Genomic DNA, 22307 nt, shown 5'->3' with positions numbered 1-22307 from the left:
GTCTCTCCCGTCCGGGGTCGCCAATCGGGGCCCATCAGGAAGCCAGGCTGCCCGGGAGGGAGGGTCTCCGCGTCCGGGGTCCCCCAATGGGTGCCCATCAGGAAGCCAGGCTGCCCCGGGAAGAAGGCGCCTTAGTCCGGGACCCTTTGCCGCATCCTCTCTCCGGGTCTCCCTCTCCTCGTTGGCGCGAACGGAACCGAAACGAAGCGGCTGGAAAGTTTGGGCTTCCCGCTCTCCACGGAGCCAGGGCGCGGCGCGGGCCGGGCCGGGGCGGGGCCGGAGGGGGGCGGCTGCGGAAACGGCCCGGGTGGCGCGAGCCAGGGGCCTGCGGGCCGGGCGGGGCGGCGCTGACCGCCGTCTGTCTCCGTCCCGGTGGCGCGTCCCGCAGGCGGGGAGCCCGCGCCGCCGCGTCCGGGCCGCCGGCGATGATCACCTAGGAGCCCCCGGCGTGCGCGCAGGAGCGGGGCGCGGCGACACGCGGCCATGGAGCGGGACCCGGCGGCGGGCGAGGACCCTGCGGCCCCGGACCGGCGGCCGCAGGGACGGCGAGGGCGCCGGCGGAGGCGCCGGGAGAGCCGGACGCGCACGGTGCGCTCCAACCTGCAGCCGCCGCCGCCCGCCAGCGCCCACGAGGAGCCCGCGGAGGGCGCGGCGCAGGGCGCACGGCGGCGGCGACGGTGGTGGTGGTGGCCCGGGCGCGGGGGCGCGCAGCACCTGGCGGACAACCGGCTCAAGACCACCAAGTACACGCTGCTGTCCTTCGTGCCCAAGAACCTGTTCGAGCAGTTCCACCGCCTGGCCAACGTCTACTTCGTCCTCATCGCGCTGCTCAACTTCGTGCCCGCCGTCAACGCCTTCCAGCCGGGCCTGGCGCTGGCGCCCGTGCTGTTCATCCTGGCGGTCACGGCCTTCAAGGACCTGTGGGAGGACTACAGCCGCCACCGCTCCGACCAGGAGATCAACCACTTGGGCTGCCTGGTCTTCAGCAGGTGAGCGGGGCGGGGAGGGTTGGGGAGGGGCCGGGCCAGGGGCGCGCTCCTGGAACTCCGGGTGGCGCGCGGTGGGAGTGGCACCATAGGCCACAGCGGACTGTTTGGATATTCGTAAAAGTGCGCCCAGTTTCCAGATGGAAAGACTGAGGTTCTGGGGGTGGGAGGAGGGCGTTTGGGGAGCGTCATTCCATTGGGCTTCTCCCTCCTGGTCCTGCTTTCTTACCCACGAAGGCACCTCCCCAGAGTTGGGGACACTCAGGCTGGGCTCGCCCCCCCCCCCCTCCGGGATGCTTGCTGGCCTTTCTTGGGGGGCCGGGGGAGCTGGCTGGACTCAGGACGGAGTTTTCTGGCCTCGAGCGGCGGCGGCGGCGGCGGCGGCGGCGGCGGGTGGGATGGAGAGTAGGAAACTTTTAATTTTGTTTGTTTTGGTTAATCCTCACCGATTTTCTGAGAGAGTGGAAGGGAGAGAGACACGTGGATGTGAGAGAGACACAGCAATGGGTTGCCTCCTGCGCGCGCCCTCTGGGCCAGAGAGCCTGCAACCCAGGTACTTGCCTTTGATCGGAATCGAACCCAGGACCCTTCAGTCTACAGGCTGATCAATGTTCTATCCACTGAGCGAAACCGGGCAGGGCAGTAGGAAACTTTTAGATGCTGGGCTTTGGTGGTGGTGATGGTGGGGGGGTCCCCTGTCCCAGATGATCCCTCAGACCTGGCCCCTGAAGTAGAATGATCCCCGGGCTGGAGTCCAGCGGCCCCTGGGCGCCCTCATTCCTGGCCGCTCCCGCCCGCCTTATAAGTTAAAAAGGAGGGAACCCGATTCCCAGGCCCGAACGTTCCTCCCGCCTCTGGCTTTGGCGAGACTTCCGTGTGCCAGGAGGTTTAATAACGTTAACAACCGACGCAGGAATGTAAACCTCAGCCCTCGGGAGCATCTGGCCTTGGGACAACAGGGTGGAACTGTGGAGGGCACCCGATGAAGGGCGGGGGGCCTCACAGTGGCTGTTTTTTTTCTGTTTGTTTTTTAAATTTTTATTGATTTGAGAGAGAGAGAGAGACATCAGTGATGAGAATCATTGTTTGGTTGCTTGCTGCACACCCCCCACTGGGGATCGAGCCTGCAACCCGGGCACGTGCCCTTGACCAGAATCGAACCCGGGACCCTTCAGTCTGCAGGCCGACGCTCTATCCACTGAGCCAAACCGGCTACGGAGCTGACTGTTAAATTTTCTTCACGTGCACCCAGTTTCCAGATGGAAAGACTAAGGCTGGGGGGGGGAGAGAGCGGGTTGGGGAGCATCATTCCACTTGTCTCCACCTGGTTGGTCTCTCTCCCCCTGCACACCCCCCGAGAGCTGGGACACTCAGGCTGAGCCCCCCTAGGATGCCTCTTTCCCTTCTTTATTTTCCCACCCAGAGAGAGAGCCACCAGCTGCAGGTCCACCTGGGGGCTGTCCCGTGTGCCGAGGCCACCTCCAGGTCACACCCCGTGCAGGACAGCAAATGGTCTTGACCTCAGTTGAGACCTCAGCCCATGTCTCCTTCCTGTTCCCTTCCCTGAGTCCTGGCGTAGGGGCCGATACGGGCCTCGGAGTGGGAGGGCGTGAGCTCGGTCCAGCCTCCGTCACGTGGGAAGGGCCGCTAGCGAGTCTCTTCAGTTCTCAGGGTCAGATCGCCCCCCTCCAAAAAAAAAAAAAAAAAGGTGGGGGCCCAGGTTGATGCTGGTGCCTCTGAGGATAGCTTCGATGAAGACCTATTCCTGCCTTTGAGGTATCTCTGACCCTCCTAGCCGCACTGGTCAGTCTTCCGACTTCGGAGGTTCAGAGAGGTTCGGTAACTTGCCCAAAGCCACACAGCTGCTATAGGTCGTGCCCCGGAATGCGACCCGTGTCTTTCCAAATCCCACAGCTTTTCCAATGGTCCTGGGCCGGTACTTCTCAAATTCCCATAAGGAATCACTTGAGAAGTTTGTTAAAATTTACAGTGTCTGCCCGGCCGGTGTGGCTCAGTGGTTGAGCGTCACCCTACGAACCAGGAGGTCACGGTTTGATTCCCGGTCAGGGCACAGGCCCTGGTGGTGGGTTCGATCCCCAGTGGGGGACGTGCAGGAGGCAGCCGAGTCTCTCTCTCCCTTCCACTCTCTTTAAAATATCAACGGAGCCCTGACCGGTGTGGCTCAGTGGATAGAGCATTGGCCTGCGGACCGAGGGGTCCCGGGTTCGATTCCGGCCAAGGGCGTGTACCTTGGTTGCGGCCACATCCCCAGTAGGGTGTGTGCAGGAGGCAGCTGATCGATGTTTCTCTCTCGTCAATGTTTCTAACTCTCTATCCCTCTCCCTTCCTCTCTTTTATTGGTAAAAAAACAATAAAATATATTTTTAAAAATAAAATATCAGTGGAAGAAGTATCTATCCTTGGGTGAGGCTTAACCAAAAAGAGAGAGAGAGAGAGAGAGAGAGAGAGAGAGAGAGAGAGAGAGAAGAGATACTGGATGGAAAGCACGTTGTCACCTGAAATAAAAAAAAAGTGTATTTCCTGAGGCCTTGGTATTTCTAGAAAGGAGGCCACAGGAGCCGGGGGCCGGCTGATGAGAGGAAGTGGTGCAGGTGCAAAGACTGCAGCCCACGGCAGGGAGGGAGGGAGACGCGTGGGGGCCTGGAGTCCTGGCCCCGGGGGACGCCGGGGGCCCCTCCCTTCCCGGCTCAGTCTCGGGCTCCCGGTGAGCAGGAGCCAGGAAACCCCACAGCCCTGGCCAGCCACGTCATGTTTGCCAGCCGGCCGGCCTGCGGGCACCCCCTGAGAGCTCGCCGGACCGCGGGGCCCAGGGTGGGAGCCGTCCCATGAGCATCCCCCGTGTGTGCGAGTCGGACACTCAGATTCCTGGGCCCAGGCCGAGGTGAGCTTGGTCAGGAACAACGGGGATGGAGCCAGACGACTTAGGGGGTTTTTTTTTTGGTGTTTTGCTTTTTTTAAAATAAATAAATATATATATATATTGGTCCTAATCTCAGGCCTTCCCCAAGGGGACATGGGGTAGAGGCACGAGGTGCACTTAGCTCACAGCCCCACCCATGAGCTGCCCTCGGCTCTCACAATATTTCGTATTGATTTCAGAGAAGAAGGGAGAGGGGAGGAAAAAGAGGGGGAATGGGAGATGTCCGTAATACAACAACAACAACGAAAATAAATACACACACACACACACACACACACACACACACACACACACACACGAAGGGAGAGGGAGAGAGAGAGAGAAACGTCAATGATGAGAACCACGGATCGGCCGCCTCCTGCACGCCCCGCACTGGGGATGGAGCCCGCAGCCCGGGCCTGGGCCCCGACCGGGAATCGAACCCTGACCCCCTGGCTCCCAGCTGGGCTGCCCGGGTTTCCGTGTGATCCTTTCCCTCGTGTTTCCGTCATCTCTGGGGTGGCCCCTGGCAGGGTCGCTCGAGTGGCGGACGCAGTAGCTCTCACGCGTGACGTGACTCTCGAGCGGCTTCACCCGGGCTCCGTCCTGGGGGGGAGGGCGGCCTCTCCCGTCACGGCCGCCCCGTCGTCTCCGGGAAAGAAGGGCCCCAGGGGGTGCTCTCCCTGCCCCCCCTCTCCCGTGTTTGTCTCTGAGCGTGCGCGGCTGTCACCTTCGACCCTGCCCTTCCCGTGGTTCTCACTCCGTTCCCCAAGTTCACCGGGACGAAGGCTCCAGCCTGACGCTGTGGTTGGCTTGGTTTTTCGTGTTTCGTCTTTTTCTCAGAGAAGAGCTGAAATGAGACCCACCGAGTTCTCCTTTTGATTTCTGTTCCTCTCTCCCTGGCCGCCTCTCTCCTGCCCTCCGCTTCCTGGAGGCCCCCCTCTTCCTGGCCAGCGGTGGCCGCAGAGCACCTGCCCCGGGGGGGGGGGGGTGGGGATCGCGTCTGGGTCCCACCGACTGGCACTAAGGAGACTCGCAGACGCCGGGACGGGACCCGGGGGCAGGGATGGGCCGGGGGCAGGCCAGGGCCCGGGGATCAGAGGCTTAGGAGTGTTATTTTCTGGTTAATTCTCATCCGAGGATACGTTTCCCATCGATTTTTTTTTTTTTTTTGAGAGAGAGTGGAAGGGAGGGAGGGAGGGAGAAGGAGAGAGAGAGAGAGAGAGAAACATCCATGAGGAGAGAGCATCATGGATCGGCTGCCTCCTGCACGCCCCACGCTGGGGATCGAGCCCACAACCCGGGCCTGTGCCCCGACCGGGAATCGAACCCTGACCTCCTGGAGGTTCATGATGGACCCTCTTGACCTGGGAGTTTTGGGGAGGAGGGGGCTCTGTGAGCGCCAGGGCCCTGCCCTTCTCCGAGGGGCGGGCGGCTTCTGGTGGCATTCCGGTACCAGGGCGCCCGGGGTACTGATTCGCAGGAGGCGCGCCTTGCTATTTATAGCGCGCTGGGAGAAGGCGCAGGGAAAAGGGAGAGGCTGTTTTGATTTCTGCATTTTTAGAATGCCCTCCTCGGGGGCCCTCCGCCCAGCTCCCCTCGCCTCGCCCGTTCCCAGGTTGCAGGGTGTCTGTGTTGCCCTTGGCGCGCCCTCCGGTTCACTTTCCCACCGAATCGTTCTTTTCCGTTTTGCTTGGGGGAGTTTTGTTGACACACAAAAGCGGAAAACGGTCCGTGTAGTCAGGTCTCTCTGTCGGCCTCTTCCTTTTATGCTTTTAACTTGGGAAACTGTTATTCTGGGGGTAAAATCTGCGAATCGCTGCAGTTCAAGACAAAGGGGATGATCTTGCAGGGCCTGGTTCAAGGAGACTTGGGCCTCTGGTTATGAAGAATATTTCAGCCCGGCCGGTGTGGCTCAGTGGTTGAGCATCGACCTAGGAACCAGGAGGTCAGGGTTCGAGTCCCGGTCGGGGCACAGGCCCGGGTTGCGGGCTGGATCCCCAGTGTGGGGCGTGCAGGAGGCAGCCGATCCATGATTCTCTCCCATCATGGATGTTTCTCTCTCTCCCTCTCCCTTCCTCTCTGAAATCAATAAAAATATATTTTTAAAAAACATATATTTTTCTTAAAAAAAGAGAGAAACACAGAAAACACAGAGGATCCGTTCACCCATATGGTGTTTTTTGGGGGGAAAATACTCGAAGACACTGGAATGTGTTGCATGTTTGGAGGTTTTGGTTCGTTCAGCGGTTGGTCATTTAAACTCCTTGCAGAGTCCTCGCCGGTGTGGCTCAGTGGCTAGAGCGTCGGCCTGCAGACCGAAGGGTCCCGGGTTCGATTCCGGTCCAGGGCCCCGGTCGGGGCTCATGCGGGAGGCAACGAACTGATGTCTGTCTGTCTGTCTCTCTCTCTCTCTCGTCTCCCCCTCCCTCCCCCTCTCCCTAAAAATCCATGGGAAAATATCCTTGATTGAGGATGAACAACGCCAACAAAATAATAATAAACTCCAGACAGCTGACCCACTGGCCGCTGCGTGAGCGTGGACTGTTGGCGAACCCCCAGGTGTGGGCCCGGTCCCCGTTGGGAATTGTCCCTCCCCCCATTCCCTGAAAGATGCTCTCAAGGAGCATAAACCCAGCCCCTCTCTCTGAGGCAGCACCAACCAGCAGCATTCATTACAGACGGGAATCCCCCCAGGAACCTCCCCCTCGGCCTGGCCTGTCCGGGGGCCCCAGCCCCACCCGCCTCTGGGATGACTGGGCTCCTTAGAGGAGAAGGGCTGCTGGGTGTGGCGCCCACGGCCGGATTCCAGATGTGCAGAGGGAGGGAGTGCGAGGCGGAGGGGTGGGGGGGGCCGGGCCGGGCTGGTCGGGTGTCTGGGAGGGAGCTGGGTTTGCATTGCACGGAGGAATGGTCCTTCACCCCAAATAGAACTTGGGCTTGGAGTGAATGTGGGTGGGCAGCCGGGGAGCAGGCGCCGGGCCGGCCGGGGCTCCCTGAGGCCAGAGGAGGATTTGTGGGGTCCCCGGGGGGCACCCCGGAGCTCAGTGCAGGGTCCCCGGTGTCTTTGTTCAGGGTGATGAGAAAGTGGGTTCCTCGGACCCGAAACGCCGGGGGCCATTGCGATGCGGAGTCACAGGGGACACATCCCCCTAAGGCTGTTTTCTTCAGGGTCTAATGGCTAAAGGGGAGAGAGAACGTCTTTTTTAGTTTGTTTTTTTTTTGAGGATTTTTAATAAAACCAACATGTGTTTTTTGATGTTTAGAGAGAGAGGGAGAGAGAGACAGAAACATCCATGAGGAGAGAGAATCACAGGTCGGCTGCCTCCTGCACGCCCCGCACTGGGGATCGAGTCTGAAACCCGGGCCTGTGCCCTGACCGGGAATCGAACCCGGGACCCTTCCGTCCACAGGCCGACGCTCTATCCCCCGAGCCACACCGGCTGGGGCCCAATATAAACACATTTAAAAAAAATAATATGTGGAACAGCAAATCGATGTCTCTCTCTCTCTCTCAATCAGGAAATTTTAAAAATGTGTTTTGTTCCATCTCTTACTTCGCACGAGCGGGTATATACGTCCTGCTCCCGTATTCCACTTCAGTTGGCGAAGAAGCCTTTTTGAAAATAGAATGCCCCCCCCCTTGTCGCTCCTAAAAAAAAATAAAAATAAAAAATCCAGCGCTGGGCTTCCGAGCACGTCTCCTCCGCCCTCCCCGTGGCCCAGAAGGAAAATCAAGACGAGCCCGGCCGGCCGGGCGCCGCAGAGAAAAGCGGTTTGTCTGAGTTGAAAGGGGAACAACCCGAGTGTTTTTTCCTCCGCGTCCGAGGCAGGTGGACAGCAGATAAGGGGCCGGCGGGCGGGCGGGCGGGCGGGCGGGCATCCTGCCGGCCCAGGGACGCGGGCGTGCCCCTGGAACAGGTCTGCCGGCCGGGCTCAGGACGTCCTTGTTCTGTCCCTGCCTGGGAGCGGGAAAAAAGAACCTTATTTATTTGTGTAGTAAGGTTTCCTCCGGGCGATTGTGCAGCGGCCTCGGGACAGAACGGCCAGGTTACAAAGCAGAGAGAGGGCCAGCTTTGTACTCCGGCCCGGGGTTCGGGGGGGGGGGCGCTGGGAGGCACCTCCTGGTTGTGCCTTGGACCCAGGGAGGGGGGTGGGGGGGCATCGGAGTGAGGTTCCGTTACCTGACTTGTTTGTTTTTTTTAATACATTTTTATTGATTTCAGAGAGGAAGGGCGAGAGAGAGAGAGAGAATCGCGGACCGGCGGCCTCCTGCACGCCCCACACTGGGGATCGAGCCCGCAACCCGGGCCTGTGTCCTTGAGTGAAATTGAACCCCGGGACCCTTGAGTCCACAGGCCGACGCTCTACCCACTGAGCCACACTGGCAAGGGCTTTTTTTTTTTTTTTTTTAGCAGCATGTGCCCTTCATAGAATGCAGAGATTTTTTCAACCGGTGTGCTGCAAGAATTTTTAAACATTTTTTAAAATGTTTTTATGGCCGAAACCGGTTTGGCTCAGTGGATAGAGCGTCGGCCTGCGGACTGAAGGGTCCCAGGTTCGATTCCGGTCAAGGGCAGGTACCTGGACTGTGGGCACTTCCCCAGTGGGGGATGTGCAGGAGGCAGCTGATCGATGTTTCTCTCTCATCGATGTTTCTAACTCTCTATCTCTCTCTCTTCCTCTCTGTAAAAAATCAATAAAATATATTTAAAAAAAAAATGTTTTTATGGATTGATTTTTTTTTTATAAAGAGAGAGGAAGAGAGAGAAACATCCACGATGAGAGAGAATCACGGACCGGCTGCCTCCTGCAGGCCCCCCACTGGGGATCCAGCCCGCAACCCGGGCCTGTGCCCCGACCGGGAATCGAACCCTGACCTCCTGGTTCGTAGGTTGAGGCTCAGCCCCTGAGCCCCGCCGGCCGGGCTCAACCCCGTCGTTAACTGGTCACTCTGATGACCACCTGACTGGGTTGGGGGGCAGCTGGCCATCTGCCCTGGGCCGAGGGCCGACGGGCACGCTCCCGGGGTCCAGAGGGCAGGGCCTGCGTCTGTGGTGCCCGCCCGCCCGCCCGCCCGCCCGGGGGACACGCGCTCCCCGTGACGCGCCGTGAAGAGGGCATGTGGCCTGCTGCCGGGCGGCTGGACAGAGCCGCCCTTGTTCTCCGGGCAGCGCCCAGGGCCGGCCTGTGGGGAGGAGGGAGGTGTTGCTTTTGGACCCGACCTCCTTGGGGCGCTCTCCTGTCCGGAGGGCGTTCATCTGAGAGCAGAGCCGGGCCGGGCCAAGGGCCCTCGGAAGACTGGCGTGTCCTCACGCCCCCCCCACCCCATTCCCGCACCCCCTCCCCCCAGCACATGCCTGAACGTCGCGGGGGGCGGGCTGGGCTTTCCTCTCTGGCCACGTCGACAAGCGTCCGGCGGGTTCTCTCTCAGGCCCGTGAGCTGTGTGGACGGTGTGTGTCTAGGCCAGTGATGGCGAACCTCTGACACGCGTGTCAGAGGCGACACGCGAACTCATCTTTTTGGTTGGTTTTTCTAGGTTCAATGGCATTTAAATCTATACAATAAATATCAAACATAGAAGTCTTTGTGTTACTCTGGTTGTAAAGATCAAAACATTTCTCTGTGCGACCCGGCACCCGAGTTACATTAGGGATTTTCAAAATGCTGGCACGCCGAGCTCAAAGGGTTCGCCGTCACTGGGATAGAGCCAGGTCCTGAGAATCTTTATATATATATATATATATTTTTTTTTTAATTGATTTTAGAGAAGAGGGGGAGGGAAAGGGAGAGAGAGAGAGAGATTGATCCATGATGAGAGAGAATCACGGATCGGCCGCCTCCTGCACGCCCCCCGCTGGGGATCGAGCCCGCAACCCGGGCCTGTGCCCCGACCGGGAATCGAACCCTGACCTCCTGGTTCCTGGCCAGCCAGGCCAGATAGTGAGAGTCTTGAACCCTTTTCCGTGGGTGCGGCAAGAGGGGGACCCTGACCCACAGGTTCCCCACCACACGTGCCGATGCTCTCATTCTGGAGGTCAGAACCCCAACACGGGTCTCACGGGGCTACAGTCGAGGTGTTGGAGCCCCGGGCGGTGGCTCAGTGGTTAGAGCGCCGGCCCACGCAACCAACGGCCGGAGGGGGGGGGGTCCCGTTCTTGGCCAAGGGCAGGTTCCATCCCCGGCCCCTGGCGGGGGCACGTGCAGGAGGCAGCCGGTCGATGTGTCTCTCTCACGTCAATGTTTCTCTCTCTCTCTCTCTCTCTCTCTCTGTCTCTCTTCCTCTCTGAAATCAGTAAAATTCTCTCTATAAAAAAATGACAAATCCCAGCACAAAAGGCCTGGGTGGGGGCGGGGGGAGAGCAGGCGGCCGGAGCCCAATGCCCAGGGCTGTGCTCTGTGGATTCTGACCCGTAAGCGTCACGCTCCCCACTCGCTCCCGTTCCACATCCGCCGACCGAGCCAGAGGCCTCTCCCCGAGGCCCGTTCGGGTTACGGCGGCCGCCGCCTCCTGCCCGGGGACAGCGTGTCCCGCGGCCCCGATGGCCCGTCCCAGGGGACCCCGGGCAGGTCCCAGGCGGCGGACACCTGTCCTGGCCACACCCGGCTCCGGCCACGCCCACGGTGCCCGCCTGGGGGTGGACCCGTGACTCCTGGGGTGTGTCCCCCCGGGAAGAGGCCGGGGTGGACGGAGGGGTCACCGCTCCATGTCCGCTGCCAGGACAGCCTGTGCCCGGGAGCAGAGAGGCGTCGGGGCTGCTGTGGGTGCCCAGGGCCGTCCCGGCAGAGCCCGGCAGGCTGGTGCTCAGCTCCTCTGTTTTATTCATTTACTGTTTAAATGTATATATATTTTTCACTGATTTCAGAGAGGGAGAGAGAGAAACATCCATGATGAGAGGGACGCACGGACCGGCTGCCTCCTGCACGCCCCGCACCGGGGATGGAGCCCTCCCCCCGGGCCTGTGCCCCGACCAGGAATGGGACCCGGGACCCTTCCGTCCGCAGGCCGATGCTCTACCTGCTGAGCCACACCACCCAGGGCGAGGAATCCTGCTGAAAAGCTGTCGTCGCTGCCTGTTGTGTGGCCCAGTGTGCGGTCAGCTGGGGGTCGTTGTAGGGTTTTGGTGCGCCTTTCTCAAGTGTGAACATTCTCTCCCTCCCCCTCCCTCCTCTTCTCCCCCCCCTCCCCCTCCCCCTCCCTCTCCCCCCCTCCCTCCCCCTCTCCCCCTCCCTCCCTCCCTCCCCTCCCTCCTCCTCTCCCCCTCCCCCCACCCCCTCCCTCCCTCCTTCCCTCTCTCCCCCCTCCCTCCTCCTCTCCCCCTCCCTCTCTCCCTCCCCCTCTCCCCCTCCCTCCCTCGCTCTCTCCCCCTCCCTCTCTCCCTCCCCCTCTCCCCCCTCCCTCCCTCTCTCCCCCCTCCCTCCTCCTCTCTCCCTCTCCCCCTCCCTCTCTCCCTCCCCCTCTCCCCCCTCCCTCCCTCTCTCCCCCCTCCCTCCCTCTCTCCCTCCCTCTCTCCCTCCCTCCCTCCCTCCCTCTCTCCCTCCCTCCTCCTCTCCCCCTCCCCCCTCCCTCTCCCCCTCCCTCTCTCCCTCCCCCTCTCTCCCTCCCTCTCTCCCTCCCTCTCTCCCTCCCTCTCCTCTCCTTCCTCCCCCGCCCCCGCAGCCCCGCATCTGTGCTGGGTGAAGGTCTGAGAAATAAATTCCGAGCTGCTCTCGCCGCCCAGGCATCAGGCCTTGGCACGAAGTGCTGATCCCCCGAGATTCCTGGCTCTCGCGCGGGGAGCCTCCCGTGCGGGTTCCCTCCTGCGTCCTGGATTCTCATCGGTCCCATCTGCCGGGCGGGGGGCGGGGGGCGGGGGGCGGGGGGAGGGGGCCTCCCTTTCGTGGGCCGAGGACGTTCTGGGCCTGAGGCTGCCTGGGAGTCTCCCTCCACTTTGGTCCGCGTGTCCGTCACTTCGAGCCCTCCCTTCCCCTTCACGGCGTCCTGTGGGTCTCTCTCCAGATACTTTATTCATTTTTTTATTTTAATAAAGAGGGTTTTTAAAAATTTTTATTTCAGAGAGGAAGGGAGAGAGAGAGAAACAGCAACGATGTGAGAGAATCATGGATCGGCCGCCTCCTGCACGCCCCACACTGGGGATCGAGCCCGCCACCCGGGCCTGTGCCCTTGGCCAGGAGTCGAACCCGGGACCCTTCGGGCCGCAGGCCGACGCTGTATCCACTGAGCCACACCGGCCAGGGCATCAATAAAAACACTAGGTGCTCCGGTTAATAATGCGGATTTTTTTCCGTAGATGGGGTTACGCAGTGTTGATAGACATGCGATTTGACACGTGTGCTGTTGGTTGTATGGCTCCCTCAGATGGCCACCTGTTCCGATCGACGGCGCACGCACGTTCTGAGCCGCACGTCAACACGCACGAAGACGTGGACAATGGGGTCTCTGGATGGTCGGCCTCAAAACAAGGAAAGTTCTATTGGGACGGCCTCCACAAATCCCCTGAAAGATGGGGGAAATGTGTGGCTAGCTAGGGATGGACATGACTTTGAATAAAGCACCTTTGATGTTTCTCTTGAAATTATCGTGTTTTCTTGGATTACAAAATCCACATTTTTAACCGGTTGAGAGTCGATCCAAAACAAGTTTTTTTAATATACTTTATTGCTTTTTTACAGAGAGGAAGGGAGAGGGAAACATCGATGAGAGAGAAACATCGATCAGCTGCCTCCTGCACGCCTCCTTACTGGGGATGAGCCTGCAACCAAGGTAAATGCCCTTGGCCAGATTCGAACCCGGGACCCTTCAGTCCGCAGGCCGACGCTCCATCCACTGAGCCACACCGGTCAGGGCTCAGTCCGAATTTTTAACCGGTTAATGGTTAATCCGCATTTTTAACCGGTCAGTAGTTAATCCGCATTATTAACCGGTTAATAATTAACCTGGGTTCTGTAATCCAGGAAAACACGATCATTTCCAGAGAAACATCCGAAGTGCTTTATTCCAAGTCACGTCCATCGCTAGGTCCGCATTTCCCCCATCTTCCAGGTGATTGGTGGCGACCGTCCCCATAGAACTTGCCCTGTTTTGAGGCCGACCATTCAGAGACCCCATTGTCCACGTCCTCGTGCGTGTTGAAGGGCCGCTCAAAATGTGCGTGCGCCGTCGATCGGAACGAGTGGCCATCTGAAGGAGCCATACAACAAACAGCACACGTATCAGATCGCGTGTATACCAACACGCGTGTAACTCCATCGATGGAAAAAAAAATCCGCGTTACCAGCCGGTGCACCTCGTATATTTAAGAAAAAGGGAAAGCAGGCAGCATTGTCCAGTGAGCTCCCTGTGCCCAGCACCCGGCTGGCGCGGTGATCGAGCCCGGACCCGTCTTGCTAACAACAGTCTCTCTCTCTCTCTCTCTCTCTCTCTCCTTCTCAGGGAGGAGAAGCAGTACGTGAACCGCTTCTGGCGGGAGATCCGCGTCGGGGACTTCGTGCGGCTCCGCTGCAACGAGATCATCCCCGCGGACGTCCTGCTGCTCTCCTCCAGCAACCCCGACGGCCTGTGCCACATCGAGACGGCCAACCTGGACGGGGAGACCAACCTGAAGCGACGGCAGGTGGTCCGCGGCTTCTCCGAGCTCGTAAGTGGCCAGGGGGGCGGGGGGCGGGGGGGTTCCCAGGGCATTGCGGGCACGGCGCCCACCGCGTCCTCATCCCCCCTCCATCACGCCAAGCTGCGTTTCCTAGGAGACAGAGTCTGGGAGGCTGAGGGTCTGAGTGGACCCCTGGCCTCCCTGAGCCCAGGCCCCGCCTACCGCTGTGGGGAGCAGGACTCTCTCTCTCTCTCTCTCTCTCTTTCTCTCCCTCCCTCCCTCCTCCCTTCCCCTCTCTCTGGAAAGAAATGGAAAAAAATGTCCTCGCCAGGCCGGCCAGCATGGCTCAGTGGTTAAGCATCAACCTAGGAACCAGGAAGTCCCTGTTCGATTCCCAGTCGGGGCACAGGCCCGGGTTGCAGGCTCCATCCCCAGTGTGGGGCGTGCAGGAGGCGGCCGGTCCGTGCTTCTCTCTCATCATGGATGTTTGTGTCTCTCCATCTCCCTTCCTCTCCGAAATCAATAAAGATATAGTTTTAAAAAAAAAAAGAGAGAGAGAGAGAGAGAGAAAATGAGAGGTGAAATGAGACCGTCCGCAAGGCAAAGGGTGGCGGCTGTTTCCTCCTCCCCTCAGCTCCTCGGACAGTTGGTCTTTAATTAAATTATCCGCGTCCGCCGGACAGTTGGTCTTTAATTAAATTATCCGCGTCCGCCGCGGAGGAACTGGGGGAGGAAGCGATTTATCACCGGCCCGGGAAGCGCGGACAGCTGGCGCGCTGCGTTAATTGGACCGGTCGATACGGAGCCTTTGCAGAAATGTCATGGTTTCCCTTTGACGTCTTGAAGGCTGGTCGCTGAGCCCGTAATGTATACCGTGGGCATCTTCGCTGTCGGGCTTCACAGTCGCAGCCGTGCGGCGGTGGTGTTTGGGTTTGTGTGTTGTTGGTTTTTGTGGTTGGAGGATATTAATTCTGGAAAGGACTTTGAGAACACCATCGCCGATGTGAGACCAAAAAAAAAAACCAAATTCATTCTGGCAGGTGGGGCTCCTCAGCCCCATCCTGTTTAAAAATATTTTTTTTTAATTTTTCTTTTTTTTTAAAGCCGTGGCCGGGGTTTGGGTTTTTTTGCTCAGTGGTTAGAGCAGTGGTTCTCAACCTTCCTAAGGCCGCGACCCTTTCATACAGTTCCTCATGTGGTGCTGACCCCCGACCATAAAGATATTTTCGTGGCGACTTCATCACTGTCATGTTGTTACTGTTACGAATTGTCATGTAAATATCTGATACGCAGGATGGATTTTCACTGTTACACATGGAACATCATGAAAGCAGAGTGATCAATCACAAAAACAATATGTAATTAGAGACGTGTTTTCCGACGGTCTTAGGCGACCCCCAGAGGGGTCGCGACCCACAGGTTGAGAACCGCTGGGTTCGCGTGTCAACCCGTTGACAGAAGGGTCACGGATTCGATTCCCGATCCGGGGCACGTATCCGGCTGGAGGGGTTCGCCCCCCGCGCCCAGTCGGGACGCGTGCGGGAGGCAACCGAGCCATATGTCTCTGACATCAACATTCCTCTCTCTCTCCCCCTCCCTTCTCCTCTCTCTGAAAAAAAAAAAATCAATGGAAAAAATATCCCCGGTGAGGATTAACAGCAGCAACCACAAAATCGTTCTCCCTCACCTTCAATGACTGGCTTTTTTTTTTTTTAAATATATTTTTATTGACTTCGGAGAGGAAGGGAGAGGGGGAGAGAGAGCAACATCCATGATGAGAGAGAATCATGGATCGGCTGCCTCCTGCACGACCCCCACTGGGGATGGAGCCACCACCCAGGCCTGTGCCCTTGACCGGAATCGAACCTGGGACCCTTCCGTCCGCAGGCCGACGCTCTATCCACTGAGCCACACCAGCCGGGGCTTCGATGATGGACTTTTCAACAGTGGCTTAAAAATAAGAAGTTTAAAATAAAGCCCTTTTATACGGGTGACAAAGGCAGACGGCTTCAAAGGGTGACGGCGTCGGGTTTGTGTTGGATGGGACTTCAAACAGCGGGCTCCCATCTGGCCTTTATCAGGCGCATTGCGGCCTTGACCCACCGCCAGGACGCCCGTGAGGGCCGACCTTGGGAGGCGCACGTCCCGACCTCGGTCCAGGGAGACCGGCGTTGCCTGGGGGACCTTCCCCCGGCTGCTGTGTCGGCCTTGGTGGACGGTGGCTGGGACCGGTAGGATGCGGGTGGAGTTCTGTAGCTGAGCTCGGACGGTCCGTCTCCGGCACCAAGACCGGAGGGACACTCGGGCCTGGCCGGCGTGGCTCAGGGATTGAGCGTCGACCTACGAACCAGGAGGTCAGGGTTCGATTCCCGGTCAGGGCACAGGCCCATGTTGAGGGCTTGATCCCCAGTGTGGGGCGTGCAGGAGGCGGCCGATCCAGGATTCTCTCTTTTCATCGATGTTTCTCTCTCTCCCTCTCCCAATACAAATATATATATATATATATATATATATATATATATATATATATATATATATTTTTAAAGCTGGTGACGGTGGCATAGAGGACCCAGAGTTTGAGGGATGTTGGGGCGCCCCCCACCCCCGGGGAGGATGTGGGGGGGGTGATCCTGAGACGGGACGGAGCTGCGGGCAGCAGGAGCCTGGCCCTCTGCCCGTCATCGGGGATGAGCCGGGCGCACCGGCCGCTAGCATTCCGGAGACAAACAAGCTGCTGCGAAATTAATGATCTAGAATTAAAAGGACGCCGCGTCCCCAGGAAAGTGATTTATTTCGAGAATTCCATGCGTAAGCAACTCTCGGCCGCGTGGAGCAGAGACAGCAATGCCCTGGCTCCACCGGCAGATTAATTCCTGCCGGGGAAGGAGCTGGGGGCGGGCGGAGGAGCGAAGACCTTCCCTCTTCCTAAGGTGGAAGGAGGCTCGGAGAAGTCAGGGGAGGGTGTACATCCTACGTCCTACGTCCTACGTCCTGCGTCCTCCGGGACAGGCCATGCCTCCAGCGGCTGTGCTCAGCGGCTCTGCAGGAGTCGTGCAAAAAATAAAAGAGTTTGGGGGAAATGAGGCGCCACGGGGTCGGGGTGGGGGTGGAGGGCGAAGTTTGCTAGCTCATTACCAGTTGCCAACTCCCCCTGCCCTTTCATTTTTTAAATATATTTTATTGATTTTTACAGAGAGGAAGGGAGAGGGAGAGAGAGTGAGAAACATCGATGAGAGAGAAACATCCATCAGCTGCCTCCTGCACGTCCCCCGACTGGGGATTGAGCCCGCAACCGAGGGGTGTGTCCTGACCGGGACTCGAACCCGGGACCCATCAGTCCGACAGCCGTTGCTCTATCCACTGAGCCAAGCCGGTTAGGGCTATTTTTTTTAAAATATGTTTTTATTGATTTCACAGAGAGGAAGGGAGAGAGAAACAGCAATGGTGAGAATCATGGATCGGCCGCCTCCTGCACGCCCCACACTGGGGATCGAACCCGAACCCCGGACATGTGCCCTGACGGGGAATCGAACCGTGACCTCCGGGTTCTTAGGTCCACGCTCAGCCCCTGAGCCACGCAAACTGGGCTGTTTTTTTAATTTTTGTTCATCCTTACCAGAGGCTATTTCAATTGCTTTTTCAGAGTGAGTGGAGGGGAGGAAAGGAGGGAGGGAGGGGGGCGGGGAGAGAGAGAGAGAGAGAGAGAGAGAGAGAGAGAGAGAGAGAGAGAGAGAGAAACGTCAATGTGAGAGACACATGAACTGGTTGCCTCCCACACACGCCCCGACTGGAGGCAGGGAGCAGCCCCGCAGCCCAGGTACGTGCCCTGGACCCGGAATCGAACGCGAGACCCTTCCATGCACGCCGGCCGGCACCCTAACTACTTGGCCACACTGGCCAGGGCGCTCATGTAGGTTTTGACGGTGGTTTTCTATGAAACACCCCTTGACCTTGCTGGTGTGGCTCCGTGGTTAGAGCGTTGGCCTGCGGACTGAAGGGTCCCGGGTTCGATTCCCGGTCAAGGCACGTTCCCGGGTTGCAGGCTCCATCCCCAGGGTGGGGCGGGCAGGAGGCAGCCGATCCATGATCCTCTCTCATCATTGGGGTCTCTCTCTCTCTCCCCCCCCCACTTCCTCTCCCTTCCTCTCCGAAATCAACACAAATATATTTTTTAAAAAATAATGATGATAAATAAATAAAAAGGCAGAAAGGTGAGGGCCTCTGAGGACAGAGCCGCGGAGCCCAGCACCCTGACGCCCCCCCATGCTGTTTCAGGTCTCCGAATTCGACCCTTTGACCTTCACCAGCGTCATCGAGTGCGAGAGGCCCAACAACGACCTGAGCCGGTTCCGAGGCTGCATGTGAGTGCCGTCCGTCCCTCTGCCCCCGCCCTGTCCTTCTGTCTGACCGGCTTCGTATATGCCCACGGCGGGCCCTGGAGCAGCACGGAGTTATGGCACCGGCTGCCACGCCGTCAAAAATCCTCATATAATTGTGGACTCTGCCAAACACTTCGCCAGTAACAGCCAACTGTGGACCGGAACCTTACCAATAACCAGAACAGTTGATTTACATATTTTTTAAAATATATATATATATATTTATTGATTTTAGAGAGGAAGAGAAGAGAGAAACATCGATGATGAGAGAGAATCCTGGACCGGCTGCCTCCTGCACGCCCCACTCTGGGGATGGAGCCCGTACCCCGGGCCTGTGCCCTGGACCGGGAATGGAACCGTGACCTCCTGGTTCCTAGGTCCGACACTGAGCCACGGAGCCACACCGGCCGGGCAATAAAAAGATACTTAAAACGCAAAACCGCAGCCACAGGCACTTGCGTCGGTAGAAACACTGGAGTTGATCTGGAGAAAGGAAAAGCCGTTAGCTGGCGAGAGCATCTCGGGGGCAGTGATGTGTGAAAAATCCCGTGAAGGCCGGCCGGTAGGGGGTGGCCGGATCCATTTAAGAGGCGTTCGTTTACACCGTCTACAAGAAAGGGGGGAGGGGGAAGCCGCGTGGGGGTCTGGCCCGGATGAATTCCATCGACGTCCTTCCTGAGGGAGACAAAAGCTCCTGCTTGCGGACGCGTTGCTTCGGGAGCGAGTTAAAGTCCGAGAAGTGAGGAGGATCTGCTGGACACACGGTTCTTTGGGTTCCCCCAAAGCTGCCCGGCCGGCGTGGCTCAGTGGTTGAGCGTCGACCTAGGAACCGGGAGGTCACGGTTCGATTCCCGGCCAAGGGCACAGGCCCAGATGATGGGCTCGATCCCCTGTAGGGGGTGTGCAGGAGGCGGCCGATCCATGATTCTCTCTCATCATCGATGTTTCTCTCTCTCTCCCTCTTCCTCTCTGGAATCAATAAAAATATTTCTTTTTTCCCCCCTTTATTGAATAAGATATTACAAATGTGTCCTTATCCCCCCAATGTCCCCTCATCCCCCAGTCCTGCCCTCACCCTCACCCCCTGTTGTCCCCATCCATCACTGATGCTTATATGCATGCATACAAGTCCTTTGCTTGATCTTTCCCCCTGAAAATATATCTTAAAAAAGGTTTCCTAAAGCTCCTTCCCCAATCCCCTGGCTCTGGCGGTGCTCCTAGCAGCCCGGTTCCCAGCGAACGCCGACTAGAGCCCACGCCGGGTCTTGTAGAATCCACGGAGGCAGGGTGCCCGCCCTCCGGGGTCCCAGTTCGCCCTCCCCGCCCTGCACCCAGGCCTCGCCTCCCCGAGGCAGCGCTCCCGGGGACGGGAGGCCCGGGTAGGTGTCCCCCGTGACGGGTGACACACGTCCCCCCCGCAGCACGCACGACAACGGGAAGAAGGCCGGGCTGCACAAGGAGAACCTGCTGCTACGAGGCTGCACCGTCCGAAACACGGAGGCCGTGGTGGGCATCGTCATCTACGCAGGTGGGCACGAGGGTCGCACGTGGGGGGGCCTGGGGGGGCACACCGGCTGCCCTCCTCGTCCTGTGAGCTCGGGAGCATCCCCCCTTTTCTTTTTAAAATATCTTTTGATGGATTTCAGAGAGGAAGGGAGAGGGGGAGAGAGAGAGAGAGACGCACACACATCCGTGATGAGAGAGAATCATGGATCGGCTGCCTCCTGCACGCCCCCGACAGGGGATCGAGCCCCCAACCCGGGCATGTGCCCTGGCCGGGATTCTTGAACCGTGTCCTCCTGGTTCATGGGTCGATGCTCAACCATTGAGCCACACCGGCTGGGGTGTGTGTGTGTTTTTTTCTGATTATAAAAGTAGCATAGCTCTAGCCAGTTTGGCTCAGTGGATAGAGCGTCAGCCTGCGGACTGAAGGGTCCCAGGTTCGATTCCGGTCAAGGGCATGTGCCTTGGTTGCGGGCACATCCCCAGTGGGGAGCGTGCAGGAGGCAGTTGATGATGTGTCTCTCTCATCGATGTTTCTAACTCTCTGTCCCTCTCCCTTCCTCTCTGTAAAAAACCAATAAACTATATTTAAAAAAAAAGAGAGAGAGAAAAAAAGCACAATATCTAATCCCATCCTGACCCAAAAGTGCTCCCCCTGAGCGCGTTAGCCTGTGGCCCTCCGTGCAGCTCCGTGGCTGTTGCCGGGTTCGGATCGTTGCTATACCCTACTCTCTCTCTCTCTTTTTTTTATTTTTTATACCCTGCTCTTTTGGCCGGGCCTGTCCCCTACGTATTCCTGGATGGCAGCAGCGTTATACCTCCGTCCACAGAGACGGTGCCAGGGGTCCCCTCCCGGCTGGACACTGACTGCTGCGCCCCCCTCCTCCTCCTCCCCCCACCCCCCACACCCCGTCCCCCCACAGGACACGAAACGAAGGCGCTGCTGAACAACAGCGGCCCTCGCTACAAGCGCAGCATGCTGGAGCGGCAGATGAACTGTGACGTGCTCTGGTGTGTCCTCCTCCTCGTTTGTATGTGTCTGTTTTCAGCGGTCGGTAAGTCTCCTCGCGGGACGGCCTCCGGGCGGGCCTGGTGGGCTGCCGGCGACTCCTCCTTGGGCCCTAAAGCTGAGTGGCGTCCGCCGGGGCCACGGGGAGATGCCCAGGCACGTGGGCCTGGCGCCCTGGGTCGTATTTCCCATTGGAAGTTTCCTGGATGGAGGGATGATGTTTTACTTTTATTATTATTATTTTGTTGTTGTTGTTGTTGTTGTTGTTGCTAGTCCTGACCCGGGGATGTTTTCCCATTGATTTTTAGACAGAGTGGAAGAGACGGGGAGAGGCAGAGAGAAACATCGATGTGAGAGGAACATGGTTGGTTGGCTGCCTCCTGCACCTGCCCCCACCAGGGCCCAGGCTGGGGAGGAGCCTGCAACCGAGGTCCGTGCCCTTCAGTGGAATCGAACCCGGGACCCTTTGGTCCACAGGCTGATGCTCCATCCACAGAGCCAACCTGGATAGGGCTGTATTATTATTTTTCTAATATATATATATATGTTTTTTTATGTATATATTTTATTAATTTTTTACAGAGAGGAAGGGAGAGGGATAGAGAGCTAGAAACATCGATGAGAGAGAAACATCGATCAGCTGCCTCCTGCACACCCCCCACTGGGGATGTGCCCGCAACCCAGGCACATGCCCTTGACCGGAATCGAACCCGGGACCCTTCAGTCCGCAGGCCGACGCTCTATCCACTGAGCCAAACCGGTCAGGGCTCTAATATATTTTTATTGATTTCAGAGAGGAAGGGAGAGGGAGAGAGAGAGAGAGAAATATCAACGATGAGAGAGATTCATGGATCGGCTGCCTCCTGCATGCCCCACGCTGGGGATCGAGCCCACCACCCGGGCCTGTGCCCTGACCGGGAATCGAACCGTGACCTCCTGGTTCCTAGGTGGACACTCAGCCCCGGAGCCTCGCCGGCCGGGCTGAGCTTTGCTTTCTTCGGCGGCCAGCGGGCTCCTTTGGCCAAAATGTCCCCGCCCTGAGTAACCACCTTCCGGTTCGGCTTCCGTCTGCCCTGAGCCGTCGGGCGAGTGACGCTCTTTCTCTCTGCACGCTGCCACAGGGCACGGCGTCTGGGTGCGGCGGTACCAGGAGAAGAAGGCGCTGTTTGATGTGCCCGAGGCGGACGGCGGCTCCTTGTCCCCGGTCACCGCGGCCGTCTACTCATTCCTGACGATGATCATCGTCCTGCAGGTATCGGTGCCGAGGGCCCCGCGGCTCTCGCTGTACTCTCCCGGCCAGAACGCGGGGAGTCCTCGGGCTCCGCCTGGACGTAGCCCGTTCACCCCTCCTCGGGGCCGAGGACCACCCACCCGTGTACCGCCCGAATGCGTCGCGATTTATGTCGACACCGAGTTTATCCAGAGGGTGTTTCCTTGGGTGATTTTCAAGTTCAAATTCTCCTTTGCCATTCTCTCTCTCTCTCTCTCTCTCTCTCTCTCTCTCTCTCTCTTTAATGTATTTTGTTGATTTCAGAGAGGAAGGGAGAGGGAGAAACATCACCGATGAGAGAGAATCATGGATCGGCTGCCTCCTGCACACCCACTACACTGGGGATCGAGCCAGCAACCCGGGCCTGTGCCCTGACCTCCTGGTTCCTAGGTCGAGGCTCAACCACGGAGCCACGCTGGCCGGGGGGTTCATGGAGCTTGCTCTTACGTTGTCAGAGGGAACCTGAATGTTGTCCTGGGAGCCTTCTTGTCTCTGCTCTGTTTCGTGCTTTGCAGAAACTAAGTCGCTGGCTGGGGTGCGTCCGAGGGTCGGGCCGCTGGGAGCCCGGGGGGAGGACAGCCCGGGGGCTGCTGTTGGCCCGAGCTGACTTCGCTCACGGGGACTCTGACTGAGCCGTGTCTTTTGTCTT

At 58.6% G+C, this 22307-nt stretch overlaps 1 protein-coding gene across 1 annotated transcript in view; it reads left to right on the top strand.

Moving 5' to 3' along the window:
• Positions 1-483: 483 nt before the first annotated feature.
• Positions 484-22307, top strand: part of ATP10A (ATPase phospholipid transporting 10A (putative)) — a gene marked incomplete at its 5' end in the record, with an annotated part of 45991 nt that continues 24167 nt past the window's right edge. The window contains 6 exons of the mRNA XM_081114805.1: positions 484-989; positions 13341-13545; positions 17773-17858; positions 19298-19404; positions 20303-20434; positions 21510-21640. Coding sequence (XP_080970931.1) covers positions 484-989; positions 13341-13545; positions 17773-17858; positions 19298-19404; positions 20303-20434; positions 21510-21640 — 1167 coding nt within the window. The remainder of the gene's footprint in view (positions 990-13340; positions 13546-17772; positions 17859-19297; positions 19405-20302; positions 20435-21509; positions 21641-22307) is intronic.

Source organism: Myotis nattereri (genome assembly GCF_964212035.1).
Source record: "Myotis nattereri genome assembly, chromosome: 21".
Lineage (NCBI taxonomy): Eukaryota > Metazoa > Chordata > Mammalia > Chiroptera > Vespertilionidae > Myotis > Myotis nattereri.
This window is presented reverse-complemented; position numbering and strand designations above follow the sequence as displayed.